This window comes from Lynx rufus, unplaced genomic scaffold (assembly GCF_022079265.1).
Source record: "Lynx rufus isolate CCGP_SWC_20201006 ecotype Redwood Valley unplaced genomic scaffold, mLynRuf1.p SCAF_27, whole genome shotgun sequence".
NCBI classification, from domain to species: domain Eukaryota; kingdom Metazoa; phylum Chordata; class Mammalia; order Carnivora; family Felidae; genus Lynx; species Lynx rufus.
The window spans coordinates 4401165-4417513 of NW_025814842.1; the positions used below are offsets into that span (position 1 = coordinate 4401165).

General features: G+C 50.4%; 1 protein-coding gene across 1 annotated transcript; it reads right to left on the reverse strand.

Moving 5' to 3' along the window:
• Positions 1–1487: 1487 nt before the first annotated feature.
• On the reverse strand, positions 1488–2575 carry LOC124519112 (olfactory receptor 10AC1-like). Its single transcript, XM_047089097.1, has one exon. It carries the CDS (start codon positions 2544–2546, stop codon positions 1569–1571), a length of 978 nt encoding a protein of 325 aa, XP_046945053.1. The 5' UTR covers positions 2547–2575; the 3' UTR covers positions 1488–1568.
• Between the last annotated feature and the right edge of the window lie 13774 nt (positions 2576–16349).

Sequence of the window (16349 nt, forward strand, 5' to 3'; positions counted from 1 at the left end):
AAACCGGGAGATCACGACCTGAGGCGAAATCAAGAGTTGGACACTCAACTGACTGACCTGCCCAGGCGCCCCTAGAGTGACAGCAGTTGTGATCGAGGGGGGGACGGAGAGGGGGGCTGTCTTAGCGTGCTGCACGGACTAGGGGGCTTCTGAACAACGGACATTGCTCACCAGACTGGAGGCCGGGAACTCCAAGATCGAGGTGCTGGCAGATTTCGTGTCTGTTGAGCACCCACCTCTTGTTTGCAAACAGCCGCTTCCTCGCCGTGGCCTCACCCGGTGGAAGGGGAGAGGGAACGTTCTGGAGCCTCCTTTATAAAGGCACTAATCCTGTTAACAAGGGCTCCACCCTCATCACCTAATTACCTCTAGAGGCCCCACCCCTAAGCCCGGCTCCCGGTGATTAGGTTTCCACGTGATGCATTTAGAGGGGGAGGGGGAGGACAAAAACATTCTCGCTACAGCAGCATTTGGGTTGATCACTGAACAACACGAGGCATTTTCACACGTGGAATGCGGAACGAGAGGAAGTGTGCACCGGGGGCATAAGGCAGCGTGAGCAAAGGCAACGCTGAAGGTGTGGCTCGCTGCGCAAACAGGAGAACAGCTGTAGCTCATTTTAAATACCAGGAGGTGCACAGATCTGATGAAGTTTTGAACACCTACCTACCCATGTAATTACCACGCAGATCGAGATCTAGAACATCTCCAGTGCCCAGACCATCCCCCTGTGCCTGTGCCAACCCAGATCCTTCTCCCAGGGAACCACTATTATATCAACCAGCACAGATTAGTCTGTCATTGGCCTTTTACGTACAGGGAGGCATTCGGTTTGCGCTCTCTGTGGCTTGCTGCTTTTTTTTTTTTCTTCCCAAATGTTTGTTTTTGAGAGAGACAGAGCATGAGCGGGGGAGGGGCAGAGAGTGAGGGAGACACAGAATCCAAAGCAGGTTCCAGGCTCTGAGCTGTCAGGGCAGAGCCCCACGTGGGGCTTGAACCTACGAACCTCGAGATCATGACCTGAGCCAAAGTCGGACCGACTGAGCCCCCCAGGCATCCCCATCCTATGACTCTGCCACAAGTCGTTTGCGTCTATTCCATGTTCGTGAACATTTGCATTATTTTCAGTTGTGTATTATAAATTAAGGAACCATAAACTTGTACCTTTTAGCACTCGTTTCTCTTCAAAAGGTACCGTGTGGTCAGAATTTAGAGCAGTTGTTCTCAACCAAGGCTGATTGCGCCCTCCCCCCAGGTGACATCTGGCAATGTCTAATGACATTGTTTATTATCTCAACTGGGGGGGGTGGTGTGCAAGTGGCATCTACTGGGTAGAGACAAGGGGTGGCTGCTGAATATTCTCCAGTGCGCGGCCACCAGCGAGAACCGTTCAGCTTGAAATGTCCACAGCAGCCAAAGAACTAGGCTCAAGTCCGATTTTGGAGTCCTTGTGACGCTGGGCTCGGGTTTGTGTCCAGCAGGTCTTGGGGAGCCACAGACGGCTCTGGGATGGTGAGGTTCCCCTCAATGGGGGAGATCTCAGGCCAGACGCCGTCTGGCACGCAGCATTAGCTGACCTCGGCCCGGACGACGTTCCCTGACGTCCTGCCGCCGACCACCCGCCACAGGGCACCCTGCACGTCCCGGTTGCGCAGCGTGTAGATGGCAGGGTAGAGCAACGGCGTGAGGTTGATGTAGACCAGCGACACCAGCTTGTCCTCCTCGAGGGAGCGGCTGCTCAGGGGTCTGGCGTACATGGCCGTGGCACAGCCATAGTGGAGCACGGCCACGGTGAGATGCGACGCCACCGTGTTGAAGGCCTTGCGGCGGCCCGCCACCCCCCCAACTCCCAGGATGACCGCCAGCACCCTGGTGTAGGACAGCAGGATCAGGACCAGAGGCAGCACCAGCAGCAGCAGGCAGGCGGCCAGCAGGACCCTCTCCTGCAGGTCCCGGTCCCCACAGGCCAGCACCAACACGGCCGGGAGGTCACAGAAGACGTGGTTGACGAGGCCCCCCCGGCAGAAGGGCAGCTGGAAGATGGCCACGGTGAGGCCCAAGGCCAGGAGAGAGCCCCCAACGCAGCAGGAGGCGAGAAGGCACCGGCAGCGCCCCGCGGTCATGAGCCGGGGGTAGCAGAGAGGGCGGCAGATGGCCAGGTAGCGGTCCAGCGCCATGGCAGCCAGCAGCAGGCACTCGGAGCCTCCCAGCGCCACGAAGAGGCCCATCTGGGCAGCACAGGTGGAGCGGGCCACCGCCTGGCCCCCCGGGGGCAGCAGGAAGCCCGCGAGCATGCGCGGAGTCAGCACCAGCGTGTAGGCCACCTCCACGGCCGACAGCGCCCCCAGAAAGAAGTACATGGGAGTGTGCAGGGCGGGGTCCCCGACGGCCAGGCCCAAGATGAGCAGGTTTCCCACCAGCGTGGCCAGGTAGAGTGGCAGCAGGAAGGCAAAGAGCAGCAGCCGCAGCCCCCGGGGCCACCCGGAGAAACCCAGGATCACGAACTCCCGCGGAGCCGTCCGGTTTGACCCAGGCCAGGGGCTCATGTCGGAACCTGAGGGAGGACAGGGGTGCAGGCCAGAGAGGAGGGTCGCGGTGACACACCCCTCCCAGAAACACAGGGCCCTCGCCTCTCCGGGGTTCAGCCCCCACACCCCCTCCACCAGGGACGCGGGGCGTTCTCCCCAAGCCGGCACCTGCCGCCCCCGCGAGTCCTCCAGGAATGCAGGTGTCTGCAGCCACCGTCCGCTCTCCCTCTGGCTTCCGCGGCCCGTGCTCTTCCAGGCCCCCCCACCCCTGTGCCTTCTGCACACCTCTCCACCCCCCCACCCCCCCACCCCCCGTCCCGGGCCACCATCCGGCTGACCTCCCCGGAGGGGCCTCAGCTGCCTGGGGGAGTCACCGCCTCCAGGCCTCACGGGTACACCCGCAGGTGGATGTCCGCCAACCCCGTCGAACCGCCGGCTCAGGCCGATGCGGCCGCTCCTGTGCACATCCCACCGGCACGCGAGCCGCCCTTCCCATTTAACCAGCGCGTCCTCTGCTGGGGGTGGGGGCGCTGCTAGCGCATCGAGGGCATTTCTCCAGAGCACCGCTCCCGCCACCGCACTGTGAACCGCGGCCCTGTCCCTGACCGTCTCCTGTGTGACAGAATATCTAAAGATATTTTGATGTGGGGGCACCTGGGCGGCTCAGTCGGTAGAGCGTCCGACTCTTGGTTGCAGCTCAGGACATGATCTCGTGAGTTTGGGCCCAGCATCAAGCTCCTCGATGACGGTACGTACGGAGCCTGCTTGGGCTTCTCTCTCCCTCTCTCTCTGTCCCTTCCGCACTCACTCTGTCTCTCAAAACAAATAAACTTCAAAAACAATCAATAAAGATATCTTGATGTTTCAAGAGCCCAGAAAGAATTTGGAGGGGCATCGCGTTGATCTAGAATACTACGTCAGTAAGGGAGCATTACACTGGGCCTGTCGGCATTAACTTAGGGGTCTTTGAAGAGCCTCAGACCAGTGCACATCTCAAAACAGCTCTTTCTAGCCAAGCCAGTGTGTGTGTGTGTGTGTGTGTGTGTCTATTTGCACACGCGTGTGCAGGGCACAGTGGGTGCCTTCTGCCTCATCACCCAGCCCTGGGGTGGCCTCCGATCACAGGGACGCCTGGGGCTGAGTAAGGAGCTTTGCTTTCTGGTCCCGTCTGTGATGCTGCCCAAGCCCCACCTTCTCCGTGGGGCTCAGATTCCTCGTCTGTCGCCCTTGATGCGACACAGGCCCTGACGCCCCAGGATGTCATTCTGCAATCCTCCCCCCCCCACCCCGGCCCGGGCACGAGCCCATCCCGGAGCCCGGACGGCTCAGCGGCACAAGCGGGGCCTCTGGGCTCACGTGCACCTGCTCCGTCTCCGCTCTTTCACTGACCAGCTGACACGGCTTGGAGTCTCTACCCTGTGAAGCCCCAGCAGCCTCTTCAGCCCCACAGAACTGTCGTGACGACTAAGTGACATCACGGCCAGCACAAAGCGCCCAGCACAGCGGGCCCGGCGTGCGGGAGCTGTTATGGAAGGAATCGCCACCCTATCCTGCCGTGTGCTTCCTGCTGCCCGTGTGCCGGGCACGCCCTGCCCTGGCTGAAGATCTCTGGAGGGAAGCGTCGTCTGGAGACAGCAGAGAGGGAGGTGTGGGGACCGAGGCGGCAGACCCGCGTCACCTGGCCTATCTGCCCTGATTCCGAGACCCCGGAGCCTTCAGGTGTCCCGCCCCTCTGTTTCTCTTCCCCAAGGGTTCCCCCCCCCCCCCCGCCCATGCCCCGCAGCTCTTCCCCCGAAGCCTCCCGGAAAGTCGTCCAGGGACACTGACATCACCTCCAGTGACCCTTCGTTGGCAACGCCCCCATATTCCCTCCAAATGCCGACGGGAGGGAGGGGGCGGGATCGCAATCGCTGCCGTGTGTCCAGCCCTCACGGTGTGCAGGCGAGCCGTAAACGCCCTGCGTGCACAGTATTCCTGAACATTCTCGAGACCGCTGTGAGGAGTCACGCCACCATTACAACTGATTTACAGACGGGGAGGCTGAGATCTGGGGGAGACCCACAGCATCTCCCTTAGCCAGAGGCCCCCAGGTCTGTCTGATTTCACAGTCTCCGCCCTTAAGTAGGGGGAGAGCCCGCTCTTCTCTGTGTCTGCCTTGTCTGTCGCTCCTTCCCCACCCAGACAAGGGGAAAATGGAAAGGGGACCGGAGGAGAGAGAAGGAAGCAGATGCAGAGGTGCAGAAACAGAATGAGGCCTGCGACAGGGACAGGCAGAGGGAGGCTGCTGAGGGCGGCGGCAGGGAGGTCGCCTCCAAGTGGTTCGCCAGACTCTGGGCCGACAGAGACAGAGATAGAAATGGAGAGGGAGAGGGGGAGAGACAGAAAGGGAAAGATGAAAGGAGAGGAAAGAGAAAGAGAGAAACAGAGAGAGAGACGGGGGGGAGACAAAGAGAAAGGGAGAGAGAGAAGAGAAACAGAGGAAGAGTTGGAAGAGACAAAGAGAGACAGAAAAACAGAGATGGAGAGAGAGACAGGCAGAGAGAGGAGGAAAATCTCCCGTGTCCCCCCGGGCCTTCTGGACCCGAGACCCCCTCCTTGAAGGGTTTCCTCTCTCCCGCAAACATGGGCTTCACCTGGGGCTTTGCCCTCAGTCCCTGGCACCCACACCCCACCTCCCACAGCATGGCTGAAGAATTCGAAAATTCCTTTAAAGGAGACAGCCAGACTTGGGGCCCCCCAACCCCGAATCGCAGCCTGAATTAAATTCTCAGCTCCTCGGCTGGCCGGGCGCCTTGCTCACCCCGCTAACCTGGCAGACGTGGTTCCCAGCGGTGACGCCGGAGTTTGGGCTGAGCAGGCGACCAGCGTCCTGGGTGGGAGAAGTGCCAGTTCTGACCATCACGACATAGAGCCCACAAGCCTTATGGGCGCCCTCATCCCTCTATCTCCCGCGGACGCCTTCCCCACAAGCCTCGCGGCGGCCTGCTGCCGTCTCCCACTTGTCCCTGACCTTGCGCACCTGTTCCGTATCAGAAAGTCCTTCCCCACCTGGAAAGCTACTCGCTCTTCACAGCCCAGCTCGAATAGCAGTTCCTCTGTGGATACAAATTATAAAGTAGCGGCGGACTGTGGAAGGATTCTGCGGAGAATGGGGAGCAGACCTCCTGCACCACATCAATCCCCCCCTTCTCCCGTGATCTCCACCTCTGTTCCCAGGAACTCTCTCAGTAAGAAAAGACAAGAGTTACTTAATAGGTTTCCCAGGGCCCACTTAGGGGTCTGGCTTCCTCCAAAGCCCCGGGGCCTCATTAGTGCTCTTCTCCGTGCAGTGTGGTGCCTGAGGACCACGGTGGTCTCAGAAGGCTGGGGGCTGAGGGATGAGTGGGGGGAAGACTTGGGAAATCTGAACTGGGGCATCCCGGGAGAGTCTGAGACTTCTGGGCCAAGGGGACAGAGGCCGCCTCTCTGCAGGGATGGAGGTAAACTGGGACGGGGGAGGGAGGGAGTAGCCCAAAGTAGCATGGTGGACAGCTCATTGGAGAGAGGGGAGGAAAGCGCCAGCTCTCTCGGCATTTCCCCGAAGTTTGCAATAAGGGGTGGCCAGCAGGCTGGAGATCTCAGAATGGGGTGACTGGTGTAGTGGATGCGGGTGGGCATCTTCACCACCACCACCACCACCACCACCACCACCACCACCAGAAAGTACCCCAAGGTGCTGAGCAACAAAACCCAACGACACAGATGTCTTCTGTTCTCATTGCCCGTTTACAGGGAAACTTACAGCATTGCAAAACGTACGGTTTTGTATCCCACGATTCCCATTTAACATTGACTTACACACGTTTTCCATTTACTACATAGTCTTCTTAACTATTTTAAGCATTAATTTTATTTTTTATTCATTTTTTAAATGTATATATATTTTGAGAGAAACAGAGCAGGGTAGGGGCAGAGAGAGAGGGCGAGAGAGAGAATCCCAAGCAGGCTCTGTGCTGTCAGCACAGAGCCCAATGGGGGGCTTGATGTCACAAACTGTACGATGATGACCTGAGTCGAAGTCAAGAGTTGGACACTGAACCAACTGAGCCATCTAGGTGCCCCTAATTTTTTTTTCAATAATTTTTTTTAATGTTTATTCACCCTTGAGAGACCAAGCACAAGCAGAGGAGGGGCAGAGAGAGAGGGACACACAGAATCCGAAGCGGGCTCCAGGCTCTGAGCTGTCAGCACAGAGCCTGACTCGGGGCTCGAACTCATAGACCGTGACATCGTGACCTGAGCTGAAGTTGGACGCTTCACCAACTGAGCCACCAGGTGCCCCTTTTATTATTATTTTTTTTCAATCTGAAATACTTGTTTCAGATTTCAAAGGGTGTAAAAGAAGAGCCTGTCCCAAGAACCCTGCCTCTAAACTCATCCAGAGGCAACAGGTGTTACCCAGTTCCTGTTTCCCCTTACGGAGAGAGTCTAGGGACATGGGCCAGCATGCACGTGTGTGTGCTATTTGCGGTTTTGAAGTGACAAAATGTTAGCAGTGTCCCAAACTGTTGTGCATATGCCCTCTCTCGGTGGGCAGCTCTTGAAATCATTCACTATCAGTGTATTTTTAGTGTATTTAACAAACACTTATGTCGTGCTTACTGTCTACCAGACACTGTTCTACGGTGACACAGAAATACTGATCCGTTCAGTCCTCACAAAACCCTACGGTGCGGGTGCCACCGTCACCCAACTAAGGCCTAGAGAGGTGGAAGGACGTGCCCGGGGCCACATCTCCGGGGCGGGGAGGCAGCACGCGGACGTGGCCAGCGTTTCCGGCTACTCTGCTGTGCGGTCTCTGACCATCCTGCGCCACTTCCGAACGATGAACAGCGCCCTCGCTCCCCACCGCGCCACTGCGTAGATGCCGTCATGCGTTTAACAAGACCCTGCTGACGGGTACTCGGGTGGTTGCTCGTTGTTGGCCGGTACAACCAAAACTGAGATAAACATCCTGGTCCACGTGGTATGTGGCTTGTGTGCAAGTAATTAGATCGGTGGGTTTGCGCATCTTAAACCGTCTTGGCTGTCGCGCTGGTTACTGACATGGTCTCTCCATCGTTAGGACGGCGCTAAGCGCCTCCGCCTGGAATACGCACAAGCACCCGCCCCTCCACATCTGCACGACAGGCTGCTGTCAGATCGTTCGTCACTGATCATGCAGAAATGCGTGGTCTCCCTATCATTTTAATTTGTTCTCCATGAGTGAAGCGGACCCTCTTTTCCCATTTGTAAATGACGTTTGAATTGTTGGCACTCTTCATTCATATTCTTTCCCGTTTTTTTCCTATTTGCACTATTTTTGGCACTCATATTCATATTTCCCATGTTTTCCCTATTTGCTCGTGGCTCTTAGGTTCTTATTGGCTAATAAGGTTCTTATTGGCTTACAGTCAATAAGAAATCAACTTTGAGGGGCGCCTGGGTGGCGCAGTCGGTTAAGCGTCCGACTTCAGCCAGGTCACGATCTCGCGGTCCGTGAGTTTGAGCCCCACATCAGGCTCTGGGCTGATGGCTCAGAGCCTAGAGCCTGCTTCCGATTCTGTGTCTCCCTCTCTCTCTGCCCCTCCCCCGTTCATGCTGTGTCTCTCTCTGTCTCAAAAATAAATAAACGTTAAAAAAAATTAAAAAAAAAAAAGAAATCAACTTTGACTGTAGGAGGAAATGTAAATCATTTTCCTGGTTTGCTGTGTCTTCTGATATTGTTTGTGATGGGTTCTGCCGTAGAGAATTGTTTTATTTCAGTGTAGTCAGATTTATCAATATTTTCTTTTTTAGCTTGTAGGTTGCACATCATGCTTGAAACACTTAGAAATTATTTCTCAAATATTGGTGGTTTCTTTTTTTTTTTTTAACAATTAAGTGCTTAATCGATACACAATTTACCCTGTAAGATGTCGGGTAGGAATCCAATGTTATTTTTACCAGATGTTAGTCATCATTAAAAAAATAAATAAACATTATATGGGGCACCTGGGTGGCTCAGTCGGTTGAGCATCTGACTCTTGGTTGGCTCAGGTAATGGTCTCTCGATTCGTGGGATCAAGCCATGCATTGGGCTCCCTGATGCCAGTTTGGAGCCTGCTTGCAACTCTCTCTCTCTCTCCCTCTGTCTCTGCCTCTCCCCTGCTCACGCTCTCCCTCTCTCAAAACAAATGAGTAAACTTAAAAAACAAGCACTATAATAGACATATGATAGACTTACAGAAAACCACACAGAATAATGGTACAATTGAATTTTCACAGAGTGAAAAAATAGAATATTGCCAGAATTCCAGAAATCCTCCCTACCCCTACCCCACTGCTGTCCTCTTTCTTCCCTAAGGGAAAATAATATATTTTTTAGCACCTTATATTAGTTTTGCTTCTTTTTCAACCTGAAAGCACATATTCTTTTGTGTCTGGTGTCAAAGAAAAACGTGCGTAGAATTAACCATCAGCGTGCTGTTACTTGTATACAGTGAAGATCAAACCATGCACTGAGTCCTAAACAAGTAAAAAAAAAAAAGAAGGGGGGAGAATGAGGATTTAATTTTAAAAAGAGGAAAAGGAAAAAGCGAACACTGCAGAGAGTCTGGGAACAGTGAACCTTGTTTGAACATTTTTGGGGGGCACAACGATTAGCTATGAACTAGCAAGGAGGTCAGAACAATCTGTCCTTACACAGGCTGATGAGTGGTATTGGGAAAAACGATTTCAGTTGTTCAAAGATTCACCAGGAAACCCTGAGATTAGCTATGGAGAATAAGTGACAAACTATCTTTCTGTAACGTCTGATCTGTAATTAAAAAAAACCAACAATCTGGAATACACAGAAGCAGGAAAATATGACCCGTAATGACTGATACAGATGACAGATTTAGCAGACAAGGACACTGGGAGGGTTATTACAACTGTATTCCGTATGTTCCAGAAGCTAGAAGAAAGATCAGTCATGCCATGGAGAGACGCAGAGTATATAAAAAAGGGCAACAGCCAAACTTCTGAAGGAGAAAACAGACATGTCCAAATGAAAACTGCACTGGGTGGGGTTAACAGTGTGAGACAATGCAGGAGAGATCAGTGAACTTGAAGACATTGCAGTGGGAACTGTCCAAAGTTAAATACAGGGAGGAGGTGGGGGGAAACGACTAAATAAAAATGAATCAGCAAGATGTGTGACAGAGTGAAGCCACATAACAAGCGTGTACTTGGAATCTGAAGGAGAGGAGGGGGAAGAAAAATATTTAAGGAAACTCCCAAATTTAATGAAAACCAAATCCACACATCCAAGAATCTCCACATATTCTGAGCCCGAGGAACATGAAGCAAACAATGAGAGAGCTTAAAATCGGTGACAGAAAATATAGAAAAATATAAATTAAGGAAAAACATTCTCTACAGAAGAATAAATGTAGGAGTGAGCACTGACTTATCAGTAAGCCTGAAGTCCCCATCTTTAAAGGACTAAAAGGAAAAAAAGAAAAAAGTCTGTACCCAGTGAAAATATCTTTCAAGAAAATAGGCTCTTAAAAATTTCTGGCTGTACAAAAGCTGAAAGAATTCATCAAGCAGTGAATCCTCTACAATGCATGGCTATCGACATTGGCAAAAATATCTGTAGAGCAGAAACAGACTTCGTTTGACAAGTGTACAAAGCTTTTGAAAATCTACGGTAGAGTCTATGGTTATTAACTGCCTTATTTACCAGCAGGTGCTTTTTGAAAGCCATTTCAACCTATCATGTGTTATGAATCAGGAGCATCAACTATGAGCTTCATTTGCTCTCCTGAACTTGGTCTTTGAAAATATTCTCACCCGTAGTTGTTCCTTCATATCTGTGGGGACTAATTCTTCAATCGCTTCAAACTCGGCATTGGCTTCTCAAATGAGTGCACAACCTGAACGGTATTCGTAAGAGCTGTCAACTCTCTGAGAGGTGAGGAAAACCACTCAAAGTCACTTGCCTTGTTTTGAAATTGACTGTTGATGTTGCTCTCCATGTTCTTGACCCTTCTCACCAAAAGGCTAAACGTCTCAGACTATGTTTGTCTTCTCTGTACACGTTTTTTTTTCCAGCTGTCTCCGTCATGATTTAATCAACCTGCCATTAGGTGGGTGGCTCTCCTTGCTTGACTAGAAACTTAGTTTAGTTGCAGCCTCATTTTTATTTTTATCTTTGTGAAGACATTCTGATGCGATGAGATCATCTCTTTTAAGCTTTCTCGTGTTTCTGGCTGTTGCCCTTCTATGAACTGTGTCTAGCCTGGTGAAGTCAATGTTTATTGTACTCTCTAGCAGAGCTATGGTTTGCTATGGCAAACACAATGCTTGGCCATCTAAATCAGTAGCAAAACAATCTTTACTCCACTGGATCTTAAAAGTACAGTATTTGAAGTTCACTTTTCTTCTTTTATAGATATGTGGATGTACATGGTTTCTGTTGCAGCTGATTTTCGTTGAACCTGCCTGACTCTCCCAATGCAGCCACATGGGGGTGAGTGGTCGTGGTCACGTTCCAGTAACGATTTATGGACGCTGAAATTTGAACTTGGCATAATTTTCACGTGCCACAAAATATTTTTCTTTTGTTTTTTCTCAACCATTTAAAAACGTAAAGCCATTCTTATGTCGGGGCGGTACAAAACCGTGTGGTGGGCTGGATTTGTCAAATGGGCCGAAGTTTGCCAACTGTTGGTTTAAACAGAACATTAGAGTGCTAAGTTCTTCATTAGAAAAAGACCCCCAATCACACTCAGCTTCCACCTTAAGAAATTAGAAAAAGAATGATAGATTAAAAACAAAGTAAGCACAAGAAAGGAAAAAATAAAGATCAGAGCAGAAATCACCAAAATGGGAAAACTAAAACAATAGAGAAAATGAATAAAACCAAGATTTATTTTTTGCTAAGAGCAGTTAAGATTGATAAACCTCAGAGAAAATGGGTGGCTGAGTCAGTTAAGTGTCCAACTCTTGATTTCAGCTCAGATCATGATCTCACGGCTTGTGGGGACTGAGCCCCACGTCAGGCTCTGCTGTGTCAGTGTGGGGTGGATAGGTCACACTTTTCTGTTTCTTTGCATCTCTCTCTTTTTATGTAAAGCTGGAAATATTTTTTAATTTTGTAAATGTTTATTTTTGAGATGGTGGTGCAGAGAGAGAGAGAGAGAAAGACACAGAATCCAAAACAGGCTTCAGGCTCTGAGCTGTCAGCACAGAGCCCAACACAGGGCTCAAACCCACAAACTGTGAAATCATGATGGGAGCCGAAGACAGACACTTAACTGCCTGAGCCACACAGGTGCGCCTAAAACTGGATATTTTAAATAACATAATGTGGCAATAAGATCCCCTTCCCCCTCCTCAGAGGTTTAGCTCAGTTGTTCTGTTTATTTGGTGATTTTCTTTTCCTAATTCTGTTAAGTCTGTATTCTTTGTTGTGAGAAGCCTCTGCTCAGTTATCCCAGTTTTCTGCTAATGGCTGGGCAGTCCCTTAAAACAGTAAGTCTTTGCCAAGTGGCCCCTCATGTGTTGGGGCCCCCTCACTGCCCTGGCAATCAAGAACTCTGCCCTAGGGGCGCCTGGGTGGCGCAGTCGGTTAAGCATCCGACTTCAGCCAGGTCACGATCTTGCTGTCCGTGAGTTCGAGCCCCGCGTCAGGCTCTGGGCTGATGGCTCAGAGCCTGGAGCCTGTTTCCGATTCTGTGTCTCCCTCTCTCTCTGCCCCTCCCCCGTTCATGCTCTGTCTCTCTCTGTCCCAAAAATAAATAAACGTTAAAAAAAAAAATTTAAAAAAAAAAAAAAAAAAAAAAAAAGAACTCTGCCCTAGCCCTTACTTCCTGTTTGCTCAGTCTCCAGACCAGGCACATGGGAGAGAGAAACGCTGTCCATGGTATTTCCTGTGCACAGCCTCCTCGTTAAAGGGGCAGTGAGTCACAGCTTCTCATTCTCAAAATGTTCCTTTTAAGTTCTCCACCAGCCTCTTGTTTGCCTCAGCTGATATCTCCCCAGACAGCTATGATGTGATTGAAATGCCACTAACTGTTTTTGACAAATGTCCTGGGGATTGGGCTTTACTCCCACAGTGAGCTCTTAATCAGCAAAAATAAAGACCATTCCTGTAGATGGGGCATTTCTGGGGAGCTGCCATCTGCGGATTTTTGACAGTTCCCTGGGGATGGGGCTTCTGGGGAGCTTCAAGCCCACTCGGTCCCTCCAATGGCTGATAGCTAGGCTGCTGCTGTTTCTCACTGCTGTGTTTCTGAGGCTGTTGGTTTTCCAGGATTCAGCCATTTTTCTGGAATGAACTCTCCCCAAATTGCTGCAAGCCTTTGGTCACTTTCCAAAGTTCTGGGAAAGTTTCTTGTGACATTTTTTTTTTTTTTGTAAATGCTTTGATGGAACAGAAGATGTTCAGATGTCCTTATTCTTCCATAATGGAAGTGCTCGTCTCCTCAGATTTACTCCTGATTCAGTAATAAGGGGGGGGGGGATGCACATGCGGAATTTTGCTTTTGCAAAAATATTGGCCAAAAAGTTTCTGAATCCAGGGCTGACAAAGATGAGAGGAAATAGGCTTTTTCTCACACACAGTTGGTGGGAGTGTAGCTTTTCTGGAAGGGAGACGTGGTACTTGTCCTTATAAATTGGAATTTCAGAAAAACCTGTTTTTCTGCTGGAACTTCTTGGGCCAGAGACCCCAGCAGGTTGGAGAGGGACCACCAGCCTCCGCCGCCTGAGGGCAGAAGGCCATTTGCTGAGAGGAAGAGGGTAAACAGAGGCAGAACAGAGGCGCGTCGCGCCATGCAGGGCTGGCCATACAAAACCTCAACATGCGCAGGAACAGGCAGAGAGGGAGCGAGAACGGGGGCGAAGCCTTCCTTCCCAGCGTGGTGGGGAGATGGCAGGAGAGCTTTCTGACTGCAAGAAGGGAAATGCAGGTGTCAGGGCATGTGGATAGAGAGTTGGAAGCGTGATTCTTGTGCACCTTCGAGAGCCAGACCATAGGCGAGATGTAAACACCTTAAGCCAGTAGTTTGGTCCTGTGATCAACACAGGCCAAACTATCGATGACAAAAGTTGGTTAGACCATGCCTCCTTTTTCACAGGCCCAAACTCCACACCCCAGACGAAAAGCAGCAGCCTAAGAGGATGGGAACGCCCCCTCTCGTGGGAGGTGCGCCTTGTGTTTTCATTTACAGCTGGGGAAATGGGGCTCCAGATTTTGAGGAGGCACAGTCACATCTCAGCAGACTCTCCTGGGTGAGGACGGAAGCTGGGTATCTGTGCCTGTTGGGTATCTCTGGTTCTGGGATTTCACACACCGCCCCCACGCTGGACCTTACCCTGATTCTCTAGAGTAGCTCCATGCTCTGGCGGGGAGGGGGAACAAGGTCAGTCTGCTTTACTCCTGAGCTGTGAATATTCTCCAGCTGGAGGGGCCTCCTTGGGCTCCCAATTCCTCCCCATGCTTCCCAGAGCCCTATTTGGGTACAGTGGGAGGCACCAGCCACTCCCCCTCAGTACCTAGCTCAGTCTATATTCCCCCTAGAGGCCCTGAAATTCTCTACAGGGCAGACTGACCTGGGGGTATCACAGGGGTCTCCCTGACATAGTCCTGTGTCTGAAACTCTGTCTCCATCTCTGTCTTGGGGCTGGCCCATGGTGTCAGTGAGAAGGGGGTCCCCTCCTTTCCCCAAGACTCCCATCTCAGCTCCTGCTTTTCCCAGACCCAAGGATCCTGGGGGCAGATCCTGAAGAGGAAGAGCCCTTTGAGAGCTCTCCCTGTGTGGCTTCAGGGACCCCTCACCCTTCACTACCCGTCGAATTTGCAGACATGGGTCTGGATGTGAATGGGAGTTGCCAACAGAAGAACTGGTTGTTGCAGCAAGTAGCCTGCTGCCGCACAGAATGTGCTAGCTGTTCCCAGCACCCCTGCATTCTGGCCCCAAGCTTCCATTTTTGGGTCACAGGGAACCTGAGCCTGGAGCCCACTCCTATCCCAGGTCAGAATGGAAGCATTCAACACTGAAAACTATAGAGAGCTAATGGAAGAAATTGAAGAAGACACACAAAAAAGGAAAAATATTCCATGCTCCTGGATATGAAGAAGAAATATTGTTAAAATGTCAATACTACCCAAAGCAATCTAAATATTCAATACAATCCCTATCAAAATAACACCAGCATTCTTCACAGAGCTAGAACAAACAATCCTGAAATTTGTATGGAACCAGAAAGACCCTGAATAGCCAAAGCAATCTTGAAAAAGAAAACCAAAACAGGAGGCATCACAATCCCAGACTTCAAGCTGTATTACAAAGCTGTAACCATTAAGACAGTATGGTACTGGCACACACACAAAAAAGACACTCAGATCAATGGAACAGAATAGAGAACCCAGAAATGGACCCACAAATGTATGGCTAACTAATCTTTGACAAAGCAGGAAAGAATACCCAATGGAATAAAGACAGTCTCTTCAGCAAGTGGTGCTGGGAAAACTGGACAGCAACATGCAGAAGAATGAGCCTGGACCACTTTCTTACAGCAGACACAAAAATAAACTCAAAATGGATGAAAGACCTAAATGTAAGACAGGAAGCCATCAGAATCCTCGAGGAGAAAGCAGGCAAAAACCTCTTTGACCTTGGCTGCAGCAACTTCTTACTCAACACGTCTCCGGAGGCAAGGGAAACAAAAGCAAAAATAAACTATTAGGACCTCATCAAAATAAAAAGCTTCTGCACAGCAAAGGAAACAATCAGCAAAACTAAAAGGCAACCGACGGAATGGGAGAAGATATTTGCAAACGACACATCCGATAAAGGGTTAGTATCCAAAATCTATAAAGAACTTATCAAACTCAACACCCAAAAAACAATCCAGTGAAGAAATGGGCAAAAGACATGAATAGACACTTCTCCAAAGAAGACATCCAGATGGCCAACCGACACGTGAAAAAATGCTCAACATCATTCATCATCAGGGAAATACAAGTCAAAACCACAATGAGATACCACCTCACACCTGTCAGAATGGCTCACATTAACAACTCAGGCAACAACAGATGTTAGTGAGGATGCAGAGAAAGAGGATCTCTTTTGCACTGTAGGTGGGAATGCAAACTGGTACAGCCACTCTGGAAAACAGTATGGAGGTTCCTCAAAAAATTAAAAATAGAACTACCCTACAACCCAGCAATTACACTACCAGGTATTTATCCAAGGGATACAGGTATGCTGTTTTGAAGGGGCACATGCACCCCAATGTTTACAGAAGCACTATGGACAATAGCCAAAGCATGGAAAGAGCCTAAATGTCCACCGATCCATCGATGGATGAATGGATAAAGAAGATGTGGTATGTATACACACACACACACACACACACACACACACACACACACACACAATGGAGTATTACTCCATTAGTATTACTCCAAAAAGAATGAAATTTTGCCATCTGCAACTACGTGGATGGAACTAGAGGGTATTATTTTAAGTGAAATTAGTCAGAGAAAGACATATGACTTCACTCATAGGAGGACTTTAACATACTAACAGATGAACATAGGGAAGGGAGGCAAAAATAACATGAAAACAGGGAGGGAGACAAAACATAATGGACTCTTGAATAGGAGAACAAACAGAGGGGTTGCTGGAGAGGTGAGAGGGGGGATGGGCTAAATGGGTAAGGGGCATTAAGGAATCTACTCCTGAAATAATTGTTGCATTATATGCTAACGTGGATGTAAATTAAACAAACAAACAAACAAACAAACAAAAAGAATGGAAGTGCTCA

Coding starts and splice junctions, on each gene's coding strand:
- LOC124519112 (XM_047089097.1), bottom strand. CDS start 2,546: ATGAGCCCCTGGCCTGGGTCAAACCGGACGGCTCCGCGGGAGTTCGTG.